Source organism: Bos grunniens, chromosome 9 (assembly GCF_055505025.1).
Source record: "Bos grunniens cultivar Pamir isolate PY7600 chromosome 9, Bosgru_T2T1.0, whole genome shotgun sequence".
Lineage (NCBI taxonomy): Eukaryota > Metazoa > Chordata > Mammalia > Artiodactyla > Bovidae > Bos > Bos grunniens.
The window spans coordinates 75,245,985-75,262,136 of NC_141173.1; the positions used below are offsets into that span (position 1 = coordinate 75,245,985).

Consider the following 16,152-nt stretch of genomic DNA (forward strand, 5'->3'; position numbering starts at 1 on the left):
CAGATCATCGCAGAGCAAGTGTATCGTCCTCTACATACAGACCCGAAGTGGGACCCCTCTCCCAAGTACGCCTGTCGTGGAGTGTCGCGTTTTATTGTTTAATCATTCGTCCATTCAGCGAACATCTGTTGTTTATGGGACTAGTGAACCAGTGAAGTTGCTTAGTCATGTCCGACTCTTTGCGATCCCATGGACTGTGTCCTACCAGGCTCCTCCATCCGTGGAATTTTCCAGACAATTCCAGTACTGGTGTGGGTTGCCATTTCCTTCTCCAGGGGATCTTGCCGACCCAGGGATCGAACCCAGGTCTCCCGCATTGAAGGCAGACGCTTTACCGTCTGAGCCAACCAGGGAAGCCCTGTTTAAGGGACTGCTGCTAAGCTGCTGCTAAGTCACTTCAGTCGTGTCCGACTCTGTGCGACCCCATGGACGGCTGCCCACCAGGCTCCCCCATCCCTGGGATTCTCCAGGCAAGAACACTGGAGTTGGTTGCCATTTCCTTCTCCAATGCATGAACGTGAAAAGTGAAAGTGAAGTCGCTCAGTCGTGTCCGACTCTTAGCGACCCCATGGACTGCAGCCCACCAGGCTCCTCTGTCCATGGGATTTTCCAGGCAAGAGTACTGGAGTGAGGTGCCATCGCCTTCTCCGGTTTAAGGGACTAGCAGGTGCTAAACACTGTCATCGAGGAATCTGCGGCATTCATGAAATTCTCCAGGTTATCTAGGCTATCAAATATGAGCCGGATGCTGACCTGGCCTAGCTGACGACGGTTAAGCGATGACCAAGTCCTGGCAGTTGATATCTCAATTTTCAGTTCTAATCTGAAGTTCCTGGGCTTCATAAGAAACTACAGCTCCTGCTTTTCATATTTCAGCAAGAAATGCACTGGAGTGACATAATTTAAGATCAATTGTCTCTCCTGCTGACCAACACAATTTTTAAGTGGGAGAATTTTTCAACAAATTTCTCTGTGTCCACAGCATGTATTCATTCAGCTAACACTGGATGTCTACTATGTGCAAGGCATCATTCTGACAACGAGAATGCAATTAGCAAGGCAGCTAAGATCCTTACCCTCCTGGAACTTACATTCTAGTGGAGACCTGAGGAGGTTTCTCTGAACACCATATAAATAGCATGTCTCCACTGTCTCTCCATGACTTATTGTTCTTTACAGTACTCAGATCATGTAGTATTTATGCTCCACTTACTGCCAAACAGGAACTGTCCAGAACAGGAACTCTGTCTTGACCCATGCTATATCTCCATCATTTTAGAGGAATACCTGGTATATTTAATGAACATTAAGAGTTTGTTGAATAAAATAATTCTATATATGTAAGAGAAAACAGACACCAAGAATGATGTGACACTAAGAAACTGGCAGAACAACAGTGCTTATAGTCACAGTAGTATAAGCTAGATAAGGATGAAAAGAGCAGGAAAGGGCTGCTGGACAAATGTAAAAGAAAACAAATGGATCAGTGACCCTACGTTAAATTTTCTCAGCTTCCTTATCCTTCCCTTTGCCTTTGCAAATACATCATGATCTTATAACTTCCTCTTTCCAATCTGCTATCAAACAGCAGACAATAGGGTCAAAAGGCAGAATATCCCTTGAAAGCATGAGAAGGAAAACCAGTAGTACTAACACACCTCCTTCAGCATGCACTATTAATATAACTCAACTGATCCAAGTGCAAGATGGGCCCAGGTCAAATGCTACATCTTCCATGAATGCCTTGCTGACAACTTTCCTCTAACTTCAGAGATCCTTCCTCCATGTTATGTGTACTAAAACAGTCATACATACATCTTGATAATCTTCTATGCGATATGACATTATTTTTCCTGAACTTTGAGAATGATGCAGGATTCAGTAAGTCTTTTCTACCTTTTCTGTCATTTTTTAGTGGTGTTTGAAAATATGGTGGCACACTTTCTAAGATCTTCCTGGCTGTGTTCCCCTCTCCCAGTTGAATCTAGGCCCTTTTCATCTCCTGTCTCTACTCTGCTCATTAAGATTCCTTTCAGTCCTTTCCTCACTGTGGGGTCCTGTCCTTAAAAGGGAGTCTTGTCTTGACAGGTCTACTTGAAGAGTTCACTGAGGTCAAGTGCTCCAGTCTTTCCGTACTTACTGTGGGTACCTTGTGCTCACTACTGGAGAGGACAAGGCCCCAGTTTTAGTAGGCTCATTTGAGAATCTCCTTTTCCAGCCTGTCAGATGCTACCCAACTCTTACTTTTACTCACACAGGTATCAGTACCAGGCAGGTTGGTGATGTGTCCCTATCCCACTATTTGCAGGTTAATGGGATAAGCTTATCACCTTTGGTTTTATTATCTAGATATATTTTTTCAGAATCATTAATAATACATTATTGTTAATCATCACACTAGGTACTATCTTCTCAAGAGCAAGGAATTTTGATTCAACTTTAAACCCAATGTTAAGAATACTTTCCCAGTGAATAAATGGAGGTTGAGGGCTGGTTTGAACAAAGGCTAGAAAGCTAGGTACTTAATCTTGTGACAGCCCAGTTAGAAACCCCATTAGTCTTCTGACACAAACCTCAATTTTAGGTGATTAGGAGAACTCCAATTATTGTAATTACCTTAAATAATGTGGCAGGGTACAATGTTAACATTCTACCAAGTAGGTAATGGCCTGTCCACAGTATGTATGTCCTACACAACACATAATGCTAATTGCTAAACATTTATTCTAGCAAAGCATGACACATAAGCAGAATGACTTGCCAGCCTGAAAGAATGAGGACAAGAGCAATTTTTTGACTTTTTGCTAAGATGCAAGATTTTAAGATAGGTAAATGAACAAGGAGTAGGATAAGGCAAAGGATTAAAAAAAAAAAAAAACAAAAACACACCTCAGAGCAAATTCCTGTAGTTCATCCTAAGATTTAGGCAACAAGAAATCAAAGAAATTTAAAAAATTTTTTCAATTGAAAAACATTTCACTGATGGCAATTAAAAGGTGAAATTTAAAGGTCAAGATTTCCAAATTAGAAGACTGCTACAGTAACTGAGGTAAATGTTATGAGCATCTTTACCAGTTATCACAGGGGTGAAAAGAGCCACACGTTGACTTTTAAAGTTGAGTATCATCACCAAATGTAAACATAAAATCACTGTATACTGACATCAACCAGTGAAATATTATGTTTGGTTGCCTCAGGTATTAGTTGCATCATACAAGATCTTTCACTGTGGTGAGGGGACACTCTAGTTGTGGGCCCTAGATTCAGCAGTTTAGGCACGTGGGCTCAGTTGCTCTGTGGCATGTGGATGGAATCTTGGTTCCCCAACTGGCTATCAAATCTGTGTCCTGCATTGCAAGACGGATTCTTAACCACTGGACCACTAAAGAAGTCTCTAAATTATGTATTTCAAGTATTGTTATTTGGTGGTGATATTCAACTGCTTTCAAAAAAATTCCCAAGTGCATTTAACATTTCCCTCATAGCAGTCTCAGAAGTACCCTAGAAATTAAGTTTCTAGGGAATTCCCCGAGTGTCCAGTGGTTAGGATTTGACGCTTTCATTGTCAGGGCCCAGGCTCAATCCCTGCTTTGGGAACTAAGACTCTGCAAGCTGTGTGGCACAGCCAAAAAAGTTTCCTTTTCTAGTACAAATAAGCCAGAAAAATTATGACCTCCCACAATCAAGGACTAAGTAAGACTGCAAGTAAACCACCATTCTGGAGGGTGAAAGTGGTAATTTTACGTGGCTTTTCACAAGCCATGGAATTTGCAATTACTGTGACAGTACCAAGAAGTTATCATTGTCAAATACAGACTTCATACTGTGAATGCACATCATTTCTTCACCTAAGTGTTTGGTGTACTTACTATCATTTTTTTGCTTGTCCCAATTTATTTTATTGGGGTGGCATTTGTGGGAAGGGTTTTTTATACTGGACTACAGTTGATTTACAATGTGGTGTTCGTTTCAGGTATACAGCCAAGTGGCTCAGTTATACATGTATCTTTTACAAATCTTTTCCCATTTAAGCCATTACAGAATATTGAGCACAGTTCTTCCCTATGCTATACAGAAGGTTTTTGTTGGTTACATATTTTAAAAATATATCATCTACTTTTGGGGCTCGATATTATTCAATCAAGAAGCTGGGCAACCCTAAGAGATTACTAAGAAAAATCTGATTCCAATTCTTAGGAGAATAGTATTAAAACCACTTATCGTTTTCTACTTTCAAGAATCATCTTTTCTGCACTTTAAAAGCACTGCAAATCAGTTCACTGCTGTCAAACACCTAAAACGTCCTTGAGAAAAATATCTTACATACAGATCATTATAATTAAGACACATTATTTAGAAATTTTTCTCCTAGTAGCCACAGGAAAGTGCTACCCTAACGCCTGTTCTTTTTAACCACTGGGATCCATTTTTGAAAAAACTAACATGTGAGGAGGTAACACAACAATAAAGAGAACTAGCACACGATGTACAACTTACTGAATGATTCTGAAACTTGATCCAGTTCATAAATTTACACAATCTCTACTAAAGCTCTCAAGTCAAACAATGGAATACAGTTATTTCTATATATTCCTGGATTCTAAAATAAAATTTTCACTTTAAACTTCATTAACATAAACTTCAAATTTTTAACATCCACCTCAATAAACTGAACAATTAAACCCTTGACACTCACATTTATAAATAATGATTTCAACCATATTTTGAGAATCCAAGATATTATGTAACAGATAATATTCTAAAATTTTGTCAAAGATCAATCACAATCTACTACTTATATAGACTGAAACCAATCAAATACAATCCAAGGGTGAAGTTAATTTCTCCACGTTCCTTCCCTATTTAAGCAAGTTACAAATTCAGACAGGTCTCTGTATTTCTTGTTCTGAATGTGAAAGGAATATCATTCCACATGGAACAAAGTATATCCCAGAGATTCCAGCTGAAAAGTCAAAGAGAGGAATTTCCTGGCCGTCCAGTGGTTAGGGCTCCTCTCCCCCACCGCAGGGAGCACAGGTTCAATCCCTGGTCAGGGAACTAAGATTCCCTCATGCTGCGGTCAAGAACGAAAAAAAGCAACTATCTTATGAAAATAAGTCCTTAATAAATAAGATGGCATACTTTTACGTAGGTAGCTGATACATGTTAAAATTATCCAGTGTAGTTAAACATACAGAGAAAGGAGTAACATTTGTTATTAATCAAAACGTTACCTTAGCACACAAATTTCTGTGAAAATTCTTGTTTAAAGTTACAGAATGGTCACTTTATATTTCAAGTAACTTACAAAAGGGTTAAGTAAAGTTAAGAATTACCAGTTCTAACTCAAAGTGAAGAAAGACTAAGTTACAAAAAAACCCCAAAAACACTTTTTAGTTGATAACTACCACATTTTTAGAAACAGAAGTAATGCTGCTGTCTCCATCATAATTTATAGCTGACAGCTCTTATATGAACACATGAACTGGAAGGCTAGACTAGAATCTGGAATTGCTGTGTTAACAAATGGCTTACAATCACCACTGTAACATTTCCCATGTTTTCAGAGGAAAAAAGAAAAAAATAGATGTGAATTTGAACAGTTTTATAGAATATTTACTCATCTCCCCAAAAGCCCCATCATACTAGTAACTCTACTAACAGATGAGCTGGTATCCTAAAATTAGACATAAACCACTAACATTAGCTGTACAGCACAGACACAGACATAGTCTCAAAATCAGGTAAACAAACAACAGCTATTACCACTTATGACATTTTATTGGCATATGACAATTTACAAGGGTCCCTGTTGCATTATACATCACACTGAGTAAGAATCGTTTAGCCATCTACATTCATTCTTATTGGGTATATTTTTACTCAAATTGTAATTGAATTCCCAACACTTGATTTTAACTGTGACAAAAGGGAAAAATAGTACTTCCCAAAAGTAGGCTGCAATAGGAAAAACAAATTATGCTTTTTATATTAAAATTTCTAAGATGTTGAAAAGTGTACACAGCTAAGGACTGAGTCATGGCCTCCTTAAACAGCTTTCTTAATCCTTTCTAGAAATATCCTTTGGTTATTTTTATTTTCCTTCTGTAGGCAAAAGGAAATCTATTAATGCAGGTTATCAAACAGCTACTATTTTCTGGCACTTGTAAACAAATATCCTTACCAAGAGCAACCATTCAGCTTTTATAACATGTCGTGAAGTGCAGAGTTGAATTGTGGTTTAAAGACAGGCTTCTTTATATGCTTGGCTCTAAAACAAAGATAACAGCCACAATGGCATTCTATTGAAGTGTTTTCACAATCCCCCTTCCCACTATTTTCTAATAGGATACTCTTCCCCTCAATTTTAATACAAGTAACCAAATATGAGTACATGTGGGTTAAAGCAATGCACTTGAACTTGTAACCTGCTGATAGGCCTTAGGTAGCTTTATTCTCACTCCCTATTAAATAATTTTTCAGTAAATTCCCCTTTCCACTTCTCTTATGTGGAAAAGCAAAACTCCGCATTTACAGTCATGTACAGAGATTCAGTATCTAACCAAATAATAATTGTTAAAAGCTAAATTTATTTGTATAAAATAAAATGGAGGTGAAAATTTTCCTGTGTTGGAGATCAGATCCATGTTGCTTTAGCAGGTAATTACGTGCTATGCTGACTAGGAGAATATTAGTTATGTCCTGATTAATGCAACATATATTTGTTTTTACAGTGTTTCCTTTCTGCTCAATTTCGGAAAAACAAAGTAAGAGAAATCATGCAATGCTTAAGGATCTTAGGGCCATGAACATCACATTTGTTGAGTTTTGTTTTTCTATTTTTCCCCTCATATAGCTGTTAGGTAAATGCCTCTGACTGCAATCAAGGTGCCAGAAGCATCCTAAATCATCAGTGAGCATGAACGAGCCATACACTTAAAATGCTTGTTTACACTAACACAATAATCATTATCTTTTAATGCAAACAAATACAACTAATTCAGTTGCTGAATTAACAAAATGAATTTGACTACTTTTATATTATGCTCACAGAGCAGACTTAGCACTGAAATTTTACTATTTCCGATATTCATTCCTTCTAAGAGATATCATCATAAACATTAATTAAAGGCAATTCACATTTGAAAGATTATCTTCCTGAAGAACAGAACCCTTGGAAAGAAAAAGAAAAACCCATTTTACAAACTGAAACAGAAATAGTGGAAAAAAAAAACCAAGGTAGATCAATGCTGTGACAAACTTCCTGTCAAATCTTTTTATTGGTGACATTTGGAAAACAAGTTTCTTAAAATACTACTAATGAGCAGTATATTCTGTTTGCCTATTATTCCTTATAGTTAGACTATGAACTAGTGATTCAGCTGTCTAAAAGCTCAAATAAGTATGTGAGATATGACGTCAGGTACACATCTTTTTAACATTATCAAGTTATTCTGCAGAATAACCATACCAATATCAGAATTACAGGCTTTGTTCTGTTTTTCTTTTTTAAGTAAGACGTTCAGTAGGAATGGGGGTTTTGTTTGTATTATTACAAACCAGATTCCTCTCTCAAAGAACTGATATCTAAGACCATGACTCAAACTTTCAAAGAAAACAGAGAACACTGAATTTTGAATGCAAATGGTAAAGGCTCCTAAAAATGTTTTTTATAGCCCACTGCTTGCTTTCAGTTTAAGAAAAAATTTTTTTCATACTTTTCAATTTAACTTTTAACAGCTAGTACTTTTGAGCTATTGGCAAAGCTTCTTTTACCATCTTAAACATTTGATGAGATGTTAAATTAGCTTAGTTTACCAAAATAACAACTTTTTCCATGGTATACTTCAAAAATTAGTCACCCTACAATGTAGTGTGTTTGAATTAAGGAGAATGTTAAACAGATGTATACAGTTAAAATAATTAGTGTGGTCTCTATAGACAATTCCTCTTCAGGGATCTGTATGTAGAGCTAACGTTTACTTCAGAATAAACATTAACACAAACAGGGAGGGGAGAGAATCAGAACTTTCACAGAGCTGTACTTGACCATATCTTATAGACAAAGCAGAATTACAATGCATGTAACAAAAACAGTAAAAGTATATATTTTTTTAAAAGTTGATAGTTACAAATATGGTACGTAACAATTTTCTACTTTATTTCAGTACAATTTTCAACATACAGTCTACTATTTTTCAAGATATTTGAAGATTCAAAACAAAATTTCTCTAGACTACTTGCAAACAGTAAAATTTTAAGTAAAATGCTTACATTCTTATTTGAAAACAAAAATCATGTAAAAAAAAATGGTGGGTGCAAGTTCTGTTCTCTGTTGCAATCTTACTTCAGATTTCCTATTCCTAAAAAAAAAAAAAGAGAGAAAGAAAATAAAGATTAGCAAAGATATGAAGAGTGAAATAATTCAAAATAATCACTGTATCTAAAAACCAAATAACTAACTGGCCCAAGAAACTCACACAAAAGAACATATCAGAACCACTAACAAGTTGAAAATTTCTACCTTTTCTTCTTTGCGTCTGTCCTTCTTTTCTTCATTATTTTCCATGGTCTCTTCTTCATCTTCAACAATCCCGTCCCCTTGGTATTTGTCATGAGTCCACTTTGGACTGCTACCTGACTTTTTGAAGTTAAAGCGCCCTCTGCCACGTTGGAAAGTACCACGACCTCTTCCTCTTTTGGCCCAATAATCCACACCATCATCTCTGTCATCATGCTACAGAAAGGTTAAACAAAGAAAGAAATGTCTTTCTTGTAAGGAATATAATTACATCCCCAATAGTGTTATTGTATAAATCTTCTGAAAATTGGGTATATGAGGTGGGTACTGTTCTAAAATACACAAAACCAATAAAACTGAACTTTTCAACAAAAACATGCTGCATCATGAAAGTAAATAATTACATGCTTAGTAACCCAAGCATTTGAGAGCTGCCCAGACAGTTTAGTGAAGAATCTCAACTGCTAAATTACTGCCAATTATCAAAATTTTTATTGTTCTGCTTTCCATTATTTCAATCTACTATGCATAAATGAGATAATGTAACTGATATTTTCCCAAAAAAATTACCCGTCACAAATACGTAACAAAGTATAAAAATGTCATTACAACATTATCAATAACATTTAGTAAATAAAATAGGTGGTAAGAAGTATCTTTTACATACAGATACAGACTTTTAAAAATCCTACTGAGATAAATCTAAATTAATGTGCATTACATATTAATCTTCTTGGCAAGGGCACAAGCCAAATCAGGATGGCATGATCCCTAGGGTAATACCGCAACTTATTTCTTGTTCACTAACCTAAAATTCTGCAGCTATTACATCCCAACTTTAATTTTTTATTAACTGCATCCAAATAGATTGTTCCCCAAATTACAAATTATCGCATTAACCAAAACAATCTGAAAAAGTGAAAAGTACTTGGCTTTGTGTACAAGTAGATGAGTATTACATCCCAAAGAACAAAACAAAAAATGAGAAGTTCTCCTGTAATGTAACTGCTGCCCATCTCAAACAAACTTTTTAAGTCTGTACCTACAAAAAATGGGAATGATGCCCCTTTATGAGACAACAGGTATAATACAAACATAGCTGCCTAACTTATGGAGTACTGATACTGACCAACTGTCCCAAAGTCACTAAACTTTTAAAAAATAATACATAACTAAGCACCTTTTCAAAACAAAGAATGTGCCTTTGTGCATATTCACATAATACAGCTCACCCTCCTACCTGACTTAAAAAAGTTCACACATGTAATTAACAGACAGTGTGAAAAGAGCCCTCACCAATTTCTTTTCTAATAATATAGCTTTATCAAACCAGTGAGATGACCAAAGAATGAACTTAGGAACTATCAAAAATGTACCATTCCAGTACATCAAAGTTTAACTGTAAATCCCAAATAAATTATTTTAAAATAGTCTGCCACTCAAAATAATACGTACATACAATGATGTAATTTCAAGCTCCTTTTTGTTATCATCACAACTCTATAGTTTATGCTTTTCATTTGTGATGTTTACACAGTATTCCATGAATTTGTAGGAAGAAGCAAATGGGTTTTGAAGCAAGAGGTATGGATTTAAATCTTAACAGAAACTGAGTGAACTTTACTTCCTCATTTAAAAAAAAACGAAGATAGTCTTAAAGGAACACAAATGATTTGTAAAAAGTGCCCAGCCCAGTGCCTGACAGACAGGCACTCAATCAAAGGTGGTGGTAATAATGCTTACATGGTGCTTATTTCTAAGGATGAGGCACTGGTCTCAGCATTTTCTATATACTAACTCATCTAATCCTCACAACAACTGTAAAATACTAACTCCATTTTAGGAATAAAGAAATCGAGGGACAGAGAAACTGAGTAACTTGCCCAAAGCCACAGAGCCAATCTTTTCCAATGCCCCTTATGCTCATCATCCTCAGAGTAAGCTTCCCAGGAATCATGGTAACAGTAAATGACTACTAAATGAGGTAGCCAAGAGCTAAAACAGGAAAAGCAGTAACAAAGCTAGACACTAGAGTTAGACTAGCAATTACTTTTAACTATACAATCATCTTATACAATAATCTGAAACTAAACAGCTACATCATCACAACATATCCTTTGTTTCTCAAAGGATATCCCAGCAGCTACCGAAGTGACACTTTAATGCTAAGCATACTAGTTCTTTTCCTTTTTTGGACAAGTGGCATGCAGAATATTGGTTCCCCGATTAGGGATGGAACCCATGCCCTCTACAGTGGAGGCACAGTCTTAACAATGGACCACCAGGGAAGTCCCTAAAGCATACTGAGTCTTAACCCTCAAATTCTTATATCTAAGATTTCAGTCTTACTGTAGACTAATTAACATTAACTACTTTATAGAAGATAAAGGGGATATGAGATATTTATAATATATAATCAAAAATATGTTAACAGAGGCCTTCCCTGGTGGCTCAATGGTAAAGAATCCACCTGCCAATGCAGGAGACACAGGTTTGATCCCCAACTCAGGATGATCCCAAGTGTCATGGCCAACTAAGCTCGTGCGTCACAACTAGTAAGCCTGTGTAGTAGAGCCCAGAAACCACATCTACTGAGCTCACCGGCCCTAGAAACCATGGTCTGCAACAAGAGAAGCCACTGCAATGAAAAGTCTGAACATCACAACTAGAGAAAAAGCATGAGCAGCAATGAAGACACAGAATAGTCAAAAATAAGTAAAATTATTAAAGGAAAATTCCAGTTTGAAAAAAATGTTAACAAAGGAGGCCATATTAGAACCAAAATCTTCTGAATTGTCTTCTCTTCTCTACAGAATGATCGAGTTTCAAGAGAGTTAATTTACTAAAGCTCCAATCCAAATCTCTGTCTCCACAAGGAATTTTCTCTTCCTCAGATGACAGTAACATGGGGAACTTACCCATTTCAGTACTTTCCTATTTGGTCAAACTCTTTACAAATACTCTCAATCCCTCCAGAGAATCTCAGGTTCTAAAGACTACTATCTTTCCTGAAATATTTATTACTGAAAACATTATCTTATCTTTGCATAACTCAAAGTTTAGAGAAGGGAAATTTCAGATAAGAATGCAATAACTGTTACCAAGTACTGGAGGAAAAATGATACATGCTGTTAAGAACCTTTGGACCCCAAGACATGGGTTCAAATCCTAACCCCACTCTCTCTGGCTAAGTACCTTTGGTCAAGCTGCTCAATCTCTGTACCTCTGTGTTTTTCATCTATAGAAACTGAATAATGGTCCTACCTCAAAATGACTTTACAAGCATGAAAATAAACTGAGCGACTTTCACTTTCAGTTCAAAACACTAAGAATGGTGCTGAACAAAATGCTCAGTAAATGTTATCCATTATTATTACTAAGTATTAAATGTTTCATTACTATGGACAGAATGTCCATGCTTATTAATTATTCTGAAAAAAACCTAGAGCAATCTATAGCTTTCAACTTCATTCATTCTGAATTAAAAAAAATTTTTGTATTTATAGTCTCATCACTGAAAAATACCTTTACAGACTATCCATAAATACACATGGAGAAACCAAAGCTATCATTCCAATGGCTCATTAATTAACAACCAAAATAATTAATTTGGGGAACTGAGTTATATATAAGATAAGAAGAAACGTGACATTAATTATACTTCTAGTGAGCACTAGCCTGTGACAAATGCACACGTATGTCTTATACAGAAATGAAGATTTTAAAATATAGTCCAGAACAGCAACATGTAGAATGTTAAATAACACTCATCTTGATTAGTGTAACTAAAGCCTAATTATATGCTAATCAAAAATAATTATGTCCCAATTTAAGACAAAAACTATGATACTAGAAAGAATATCATAGAAAAGTGAAAATGTTAGTCACTCAGTCGTGTCTTTGCAACCCCATGGACTGTAGCCCACCAGGTTTCTTCGTCCATGGGACTCTTCAGGCAAGAATACTGAGTGGGTAGTCATTCCCTTCTCCAGGGAATCTTCCCAACCCAGGGATCAAACCGGGGTCTCATGAACTGTAGACAGATTCTTTATCCTCTGAGCCACCAAATTAAATATTTGCAAAATGTTTAAAGTGTTAAACAATTATTTAACTTGTTCACCTCTCATTTCCTTAACTTTTTGTGCTTTTACACTTGTTTTATTGTCTGGCATTTTTACAAGCACTTGCTCCTCATTCACACCTTTGAAAGGTTGGCCTTTTAATCTCTTCTCTTCTGACTGGGTGATATTACTGTGGTTCTGTGACTGTACGATGGCACCTAGGTTTTTTCTCTCTAGATCTGCATTAGCAACTACCTACTGCACATTTCCACTTATTATGTCTTGGGCACTTCCATAACAGAACTTAACCTTCACCTCAAATGAGCTGCTTTCCTCTGTATTCCCTGTGCTTGCAATATCCTTTCTTCTCACTACCAACACCAAACTAGAGGGTCCCTGAATAAGCCTTCATAAATGTGGCTTTAACATTTTTCAAAACTAGTCCCTTAGACACTCAATTATTTCTCAGATCTGTTTGTCACAGCCGCGTTTTTCAAACTCTGCTTAACATCCAAATTTACTCAAGTATTACTGTCTTCCACAATTTGGCTCCTGCTTCTTAATTTTCCCAAACTTATACCAATCATCTAGCCATGTGAGTACTGGAGTTCTCTATATTAGGATGTTTCACTCCTGCTTTTTTACAGCACACCTGCTCATCTTTTAAGCTTAAGATTCAATCCAAACTCCTCTACAAAGTCTCTCTTAATCAGTATCTCCTTTGCAATAATCCACTCGGGAGGACATCCACAGTATGTATTTAGAATGTTCCCCTTTACCAGTCTCTTAAACCAAGAATTGAAATCCTATGTATCTTTCCATCCATAGCATAAACAGCAGTGTATTAATTCATAAATTCCTATATTAAAAATGAAATGTATCTTTTAAACTTTCTGTAACTCAATAAAACACCTTTCACTTTCCAGAAATTGTCAAGTCAAGCATTAATTTCTCCTCAAAGAAGCACAGATTGTGGAAACATTACGCATAATGCACTCTGTAAAAATTTAACTTTTCCAGACTCTTGGTCATTAAAGTACTCCAAAAAAGAGGCAAATGGAAATTAATTTTTGAAACAACTACAATGCCCATTCTTCAACCAAAATATATATCTAGTTCAGAATACAGCTATATAGTCTACCATGGCAGATGGCTGGGACATTCAGCTTTATTCAAATATACTCATAAAAAGTCAAATAAAAGACACTTTTCTAAAACTCAGCACTATTTTCCTCCTTGCTTCAACAAAACAACTAGTCTTCAGAAATAATCTCTAAAACGTGACTTCCCTGAAAAGCTATGACAAAAATGAATATTCTGTTAATAGTTTTGGTATTTCCTTAAGTTTCTATAATGGAAGATAAACCCTCTTCTCCCATGCCAAGTGCAAAAAATTTCCATCATTACTTAGAGAATCTTTCAGGACCCACCTCCTCTAGCTTCATCCCTTACAAACTACTTCAGAGAGAAGAGCATCACAAGGAAGCATCAAACTAATGTGTACCTAGCAATTTTTCCATAATGTAATTTTTCATCTTCCTTTTACTCCAATAAAAGTTAACAACCTCCTGAAAACCTTAAATACATGTGCTGTGGAAGAATTCTTCTCCTTGTCTTTCAATTAAACAAACAGCTGTAGTGATGAAAGGGAAATCTTAATGATTTACCTTCTTAACTTAACCGTCTTATAGACAGATATGAAGTAGTTTAATGTTCTTCTCTGCATGTGACTATCAAATCAGGTATATTTTTACTTTACCCTGACCAGTCCATAGGTAATATCAATAAGGTATAAACAGGACTAAAGGGACCCACATGTTCAAAACTTCAAATCATCTGGGTAATGATTTATTTTAAAAGTTTCCTATATTATAGTAAAAACTTCTCATAGTAGTGGATGCCTGTACTCAAATGTATTCACCCAGTATGCTTTGAAAATTAATGCAAACCAAATAAACAGAGATTTCTAACACCCACCAAGAAGTACTTCTTGCTCTTTGGGGTATATTCTGGATCCCATTCCTCTTCCTTCGGTCTCTTTTGAAAAGTAGTATTTGAGTTGTTTGGACCAGTATTTGTCCCAGCAAAAACTCCTCTGGCTCTTCCTCTGCCTCTAATTCGAAACTGATTAACAAAGTTGTTTAGTAATGAAATCAAAAGGTATTAAGTTACATGCAAACTCTAATTTTACTGCAGTAACAAAAAACATTCCCTAATTTCTTCCCTAAATCTCAACTTCACAGCCACTGAGGATGGAAAAGGTGGCCATTTTATACTAGTAAGGAGGGAAAAAATTCTGCCTATTGAAAGCTGAATAGGTTAAGAAGAAATGCACAGTCAACCTAAGTTGTCAGAACACTACACTTTCTTTCATGGCCTGAACTAAAATTTTTAAATAGTTTAAACTTTAAGAAGTTGGTTTTTTCCCTTTTACTAGCCAAAAGATTTGTCTAATTTCTTTGAATTACACAGGAGTCCTAAGTGTTAACTACACCTATCACCATATGGGCAAAGCTCTTCTCTTTCCCAAATAATCTAATAAACCCTACTAACAACTAACTGGATACTAGCTCAAGTTAGAAATCTGAACCTAGAAATTAAAGAGTCAAGAAGATGCACTACTATGAAGTCATTAAATTTACAATTATAAGAATTTATGGAAACATGGGAATAATAATATATATACTAGGTAGGATAAAAAGTCATGTAATTTCTATGACTGACACACATATAAAAAAGAACTTGAATAGGCAAAAATGAAAAGTTAATACAAACGGATTTTTTTGTTTCAAGACATGTTCTTATTAATAAAAAAGTGATTAAAGAAATGGATCTAAATCATTAACTTTCCTTGACTCTTGGGTCTCTAAGCACTATGTACAGTTACTGATTTCAAAGTTAATAAGTTATACAGATGCTTCTAAATCTCAAAATGGCATATTTTCAAAATCAGGCAAAAACATGGATTTTTTACTTTCTATACAAAGGAGGTTATCATCCCAGCTCCAGCTCCTCCTCACTCTCCCAAATGGCATTTCTTAATAAAGATATATCAAATACCATTTTAAAGACTACAGGAGTAATGGCTCACACAACAATGACTAAATCAGGTATCTTACTTTCCTTATGTACAGTGCTCTAAAGTAAAGTTCTATCAAAGACAGAAAATAATTTTATTACTTACAAAGGTTCCTCGTGGTCGGCTAACTCCTGCAAAGCCTGAGTATTCTTTCAGTTCATGGTGAGTTTTAAATTCTTCTTCTCTTTCCTTCTTACTCTCCTTTTCTTCTCGAGAACTAGGAGAAGAAGGTGATGCTGAAGAGGATGAAGATCGAGAATGATCTTGCTCTCTACTTTTATGTTTACTGAAAAATAAAAGAAACAAGAAAAATGTGCTATTTTAAAAAAAGATTAAGAAAGACCCTGCTGTATCTTACAATAAGAGGGATATTTTTCAAGTCAAAGAAACTATCCCCTATTAAAATTATCATGAAACTAAAATGATTGGGTGTTCAACTTTGACATAGTCTGTTTCCATTCTCCTCCAATATTTGTTTTATATCACTACTG

At 35.7% G+C, this 16,152-nt stretch overlaps 1 protein-coding gene across 7 annotated transcripts in view; it reads right to left on the minus strand.

Moving 5' to 3' along the window:
• Window positions 1-5,762: 5,762 nt before the first annotated feature.
• BCLAF1 (BCL2 associated transcription factor 1) overlaps window positions 5,763-16,152 on the minus strand; it is a 30,862-nt gene continuing 20,472 nt past the window's right edge. For 4 of the 7 annotated variants that reach the window (XR_015133249.1, XM_086317992.1, XM_086317991.1 and 1 more), the window contains 4 exons: window positions 15,767-15,947; window positions 14,560-14,706; window positions 8,525-8,737; window positions 5,763-8,363 (listed from right to left, as the gene is read on the minus strand). Coding sequence is in view for 5 of the 7 variants with exons in the window: in XM_086317992.1 (XP_086174118.1) it covers window positions 8,358-8,363; window positions 8,525-8,737; window positions 14,560-14,706; window positions 15,767-15,947 (547 nt within the window). In the remaining 2 variants the exon portion in view is untranslated. Of the gene's footprint in view, window positions 8,364-8,524; window positions 8,738-14,559; window positions 14,707-15,766; window positions 15,948-16,152 lie in introns of those variants that run through there. The other 3 variants (XM_086317994.1, XM_086317993.1, XR_015133250.1) reach the window with 2 other exon arrangements.